The 4,784-nt window shown below is 37.0% G+C and overlaps 2 protein-coding genes across 2 annotated transcripts; one reads left to right on the top strand and one right to left on the bottom strand.

The window, feature by feature from the left end:
- LOC104719149 (probable myosin-binding protein 6) lies at nucleotides 1,488-3,130 on the top strand. Its single transcript, XM_010437007.2, has 2 exons — nucleotides 1,488-1,589; nucleotides 2,013-3,130. The coding sequence occupies exon 2, from the start codon at nucleotides 2,119-2,121 to the stop codon at nucleotides 3,010-3,012; it is 894 nt and encodes a 297-aa protein (XP_010435309.1). The 5' UTR covers nucleotides 1,488-1,589; nucleotides 2,013-2,118; the 3' UTR covers nucleotides 3,013-3,130.
- On the bottom strand, nucleotides 3,149-4,784 carry LOC104719150 (60S ribosomal protein L13a-3). Its single transcript, XM_010437008.2, has 4 exons — nucleotides 4,455-4,784; nucleotides 3,827-3,943; nucleotides 3,650-3,737; nucleotides 3,149-3,470 (listed from the first exon to the last, which is right to left on the bottom strand). The coding sequence occupies exons 1-4, from the start codon at nucleotides 4,724-4,726 to the stop codon at nucleotides 3,327-3,329; spliced, it is 621 nt and encodes a 206-aa protein (XP_010435310.1). The 5' UTR covers nucleotides 4,727-4,784; the 3' UTR covers nucleotides 3,149-3,326.

The raw sequence follows: 4,784 nt of genomic DNA, 5'->3' as shown, positions 1-4,784 counted from the left end.
AGATGATTATACTTCCACGGGAGCCTACATTACGTACTTGGGTCATCAACCTGTCTCTTGGTCGTCTAAGAAGCAAACTGGTGTTGCTCGTTCGTCTACAGAAGCAGAGTATCGAGCTCTCACGGCAGCTGCTTCTGAAGTCAAATGGCTCACTTCTCTCATGTCGGAGCTTGGTCTTAAGTCTACGGATGTTCCTGTTCTCTATTGTGACAACATTGGTGCTACTTATCTCTCAACAAATCCGGTGTTTCACTCTCGTATGAAGCATCTTGCGCTGGATTATCATTTTGTTCGTGAACAAGTCCAGGGTAAACAGCTTCGTGTAGCTCATATTTGCTCTGCAGACCAGCTTGCTGATGCCTTAACGAAGCCGCTTCCGCGTGCTCGGTTCCTTGATCTCTCGGCCAAGATTGGACTCTGTCGCCGGCGTCCATCTTGAGGGGGCGTATTAGTATAGATAGTCTTTATCTATATTTGTGTTTATCTTGTATAGATTTCTTACTCTCCAAGAATATCGAGATTGTGATCTTAACAATCTCAACAACCTCCTGTATAAATATGTGTGTGCATTGTTGAATAAGGATCATCCTTTACCATCTCTCTACATAATGAATATTCATTAGATAATAGATTGTGGATCTGTTCTTAGCTAGTGCAATCAATAAAAAGCACAGTCCACAGATTCGGCTTAGTGAAAATAGCCCTAGATCAAGGTGCGAAAGGAGAATTTCCTCTATATTCATGTTAATTCTCAAATAATCATTCTCTACCTTTAGTTTTCAAATATTAATAATTATTTGTGTTGCATTATAAAATATTTGTTTAATATTTAAATAATATTTAGTAATTATTTATGGTTTTTAATTATTAATCATGTTTAAAAAATTTGTACCTTTTCCTAATATAGTTTTTGGTTTTTTTAATACTTTTTCACAATTATATATTACATTTATTTTGGTAAACTTTGGTTTAACCGATTCGCTCATCAACAAATTGTAAATCTCTCTTTTAACAACCACTAAGTGTCTAACAGGTTTAAACACAACGTTTGCGATTTCGATTGCGGAAATAGGTGGTTATGGTTTCAAACGCTATTAAGTGATTTTTTTGATTGGTTCCAGTCGCTACTAACTGTTATCACCTGCAAACATTATGTTTGAAGGTAACAGTGGGAGAACCAATCAGCATCTAAACCAACCTATTAAAATGCTAAATAATGTTGTAAACCGTAATTGCTGTGTTTAAACCAGTTAATAATTGAACCGTCCCAAACCGGTTGGTATTGCCCTCTCCATTCACTGGGAAGCCAAAATAGTAGATAATGCACTCTATTGCCCAAGCCTAGATCTGTTGCCACTACTCCATCTGTTTAAGCTACTTAGGTCTAGCTACCCAATTTGTTTTGTCACGTGGATCCATCTCATTTTGATTATCTGGAGAACTTGTGAACTACGCGACAAAATTATTACCGACTCTTTTTTTTTTTGTTCATTTTTTTTTTAATTAAGAAAACTAAACAACAACGAACCCAAGATTCTCTGTCCGAACTCCGAAGCTCCTTCCTCTTTTTTCCTCCTTAGACTTCTCAGGTGTTTATACTCTTGACCTCAGCTCCATCTCTATCCTCTTCTCTTTTTCTTTTTCTCTTTTTTCTCTTTGTCTATTTTATGTTCTTGACTTTTTCTTCTGAACTACGCAATTAATTATTGACTTTGTAAAAAAGTTTTTTCTTCGTTAGGGTTTCATTAGTGATTTCGTTTCCCAAATTGTTTTGTTTTTGCTTTTACAATCTAAGTTTCCTTCTTTTTTTTTCAGCTTTTCTTGGATAAATCTTGTCTTTGAACTTTATGAATTTGTGTTTTGGCTACATAAATATTGTCTTAGAGTTCATAAAAATCTCCTTCCCTGTTATCAGATTTCAAATCTTGTTTAAGGTTTCAAAACTCTTCTTGAAATCTTTATCCTAGTCTATACGAGCTTAATACCCCCTTTTCTTGATTTTCTTGATATAGGTTCCTATTCACAGCAGATCTCCAGATTTTTTGGCAAAGGTTTTACATTTTGTGGACTTCAGAGTGTATTTATTGATTGATTGAGAGCAACCACAATAAAAAAAAAATGGACTACCCGGAAAGTTATAGGTTGACGTTTTATGGAATTTTGGTTGCTTTTATGGAATTAGCATTTGCTTATTGTCTTCTTTGTGTATCGGCTTTCGTCTTTATTACATATAAGTTGCTAGTGTATTTGCCTTGTCCCTGTTCTGGAGTTCTTGGGTACCAAAACAGTGATCTCTGCATCCAAAAACTTCTCTTTGATTGGCCATTCAGAATCATACTCAGAATCCAGAAGCTAGCTACCACTAGACCAAGCCTTTTGCATCATCAAGTACAAGACCAAGAAGAGAAGAATCCGTTTGATAAAGATAAATACTTGGAATTGATGGATAAAGTGAGGTTGTTGGAAGAAGCTGTTGAGGAAGAGAGAGTAGCCAAAGCTGCTTTAGTGGTGGAACTGGAGGAAGAAAGAGCAGCTTCAGCATCAGCAGCTGATGAAGCTATGGCTATGATTCTGAGGCTACAAGCTGATAAAGCTTCGCTTGAGATGGAAGGGAAGCAATACGAGAGAATGATTGATGAGAAATTTGCTTATGACGAGGAAGAGATGAATATACTCAAAGAGATTCTTTTAAAGAGGGAGAAAGAGAAGCATTTTCTGGAGAAAGAACTTGAGACTTACAAGCACATTGATGAGGATGATCAAGGGACGGAAGAAGACGATAGTTTCAATGACAAGAGAGCAAGCGATGTTGTTGAGGATAGAGAACCGGTTGTGTATGATGTTCATGTCATTGAGGATAATAATAACTGTAATGATAAGGTGAGGGATGATGATGTGGCAGAACACAGAGAGATGAAGCAAATGGAAGATATAGTGAACCAACTTCGAGAGATAGTCAAGGATCATGATTCAGTTTCATCACCTACTTCATCTTTCATTCATCTCCCATAAGTTTCTTATTCTGGTTGTTGGTTGATTCTGTTTTGCTCAATGTGTGTTTGTGTAGATTTGGTGTAATTTGTGAATATCAATGTATAAGTTTGAAGTTTTAAATGGGGTACTTTGTGAATATTAATAAGGATCCATATGAAACAACATTATTTTGATTGAAATAAGAACCAACATAAGTAAAGCATATGTGTAGCAGAACAATCGAGTAATGAAAAGAGAGGCTTCTTTCTTTGACACTAAGAAAACAAAACTTCAGATGCAAAATCAAGAATAGGCTTCCACGGAACTTGGTTGAGGTGATTAGACAGGTTTCTTCAATACATAACCGGGGCAAAAATATCGAGCTGTGATCCGAGCTTCTCTTCCGCAACCTTTTCTGCCTTGGTCCTGAGCTTGTTGAGTTGCTTCTTGCGCTCATACGTCGCTTGTGACCTTTCCTTTCTCTTTGTCTCAAGTTCCTGTTAGAATCATAAAACTCCAAACATCAGACTGAAACATTGATCTCATCAGTTTCAGTGACCTAACAAATTCTCCAAACAGGTATTGTATCATCCATAGATTTATGTCTATAGAATCATCAGATTAGCAGTAGCAAAAAATGAAACAAGTTATTCAAACCCAAACACGAGAGACTCACTTTAATGGTATCGTAATGGTTCCACCCAACCTCAGACGATAGACGTCCCAATAAGCAGTACTTGTGACCACTCTGGAGTCTCAAAACCCTGATTAACAAAATCAGTTGATATTTGGACAGTAACTATTACCAAATCATGAAACAAAACAGAACACAAAAACAACAAAGAGAACTTACTTGAAAGCATCAGGTATAACCATTCTCTTAACCTTGTCATAGGGAGGTGGGATTCCCTCAAAAACCTTCAAGCGAGCAAGTGCAGCAGCACCACGCTTGGTCTTGTGTGGAATCATACTGCCACCACAAAAACAAAACAAAACATCAAGTTCACAAAACTCAAAAAAAAAAAAAGACATCTTTCTAAAAATGCTACATTCCTATTACTCACACAGCAGAGTGGTCACAATTCAATTCTTTGTAACAACCCCAAAAACTAAAGATAGAAACTAGATCTTTGTAGAAATGATCATTACTAACACATCAAATACTAAACATAATTGCACAATTGAACTACTAATTCTCGTACATAACACACTTGAGAGCTGCCATATCTCTGGACTAATCAAATTATCCACTATTTAATCATTGTTACACCCCAAAATCCAAAAAGGGGAATAAAGTTTGTATAAATGCTACATATAACTTACACAGAAGATACAAAACAGAATTGAATAATTAAACTGCTAATTCTCTTATAAACACAGAGAAAACATAACAAAGTACTCGAAATCTACTCAAAGAAAACGCATTTGCATTCTCATAATTCTGAACTGATCATAAATTATGAAAATTCAAGTGAACTAACCTGCGAACTGTGCGCCAGAAGATCTTTGATGGAGCACGAAAGTGAATAGGACCATGAGAAGGCTTAGTGTTCATACGTTTCCTAAGGAATCTCATGTACTTCATCCTTAACCGAACCAAACCTCCCGAGAGACAAATCTCCTCGCATCGGACGACCACCACTTTCTGGCCGTTGAGCAACTCCTTTGCAAGTGACGACGCAAGAAGACCACTCATATGGTGTCGCGCGTCGACGACCACACGCTTCGCGCATATCCCTGACCCTGACACCATCTTCTTCTTCCCTTGAGCTTCCTCTCTGACAAAACTTGAGCTGCGCGTAATAGGTATA

This window comes from Camelina sativa, chromosome 10 (genome assembly GCF_000633955.1).
Source record: "Camelina sativa cultivar DH55 chromosome 10, Cs, whole genome shotgun sequence".
Lineage (NCBI taxonomy): Eukaryota > Viridiplantae > Streptophyta > Magnoliopsida > Brassicales > Brassicaceae > Camelina > Camelina sativa.
This window is presented reverse-complemented; position numbering and strand designations above follow the sequence as displayed.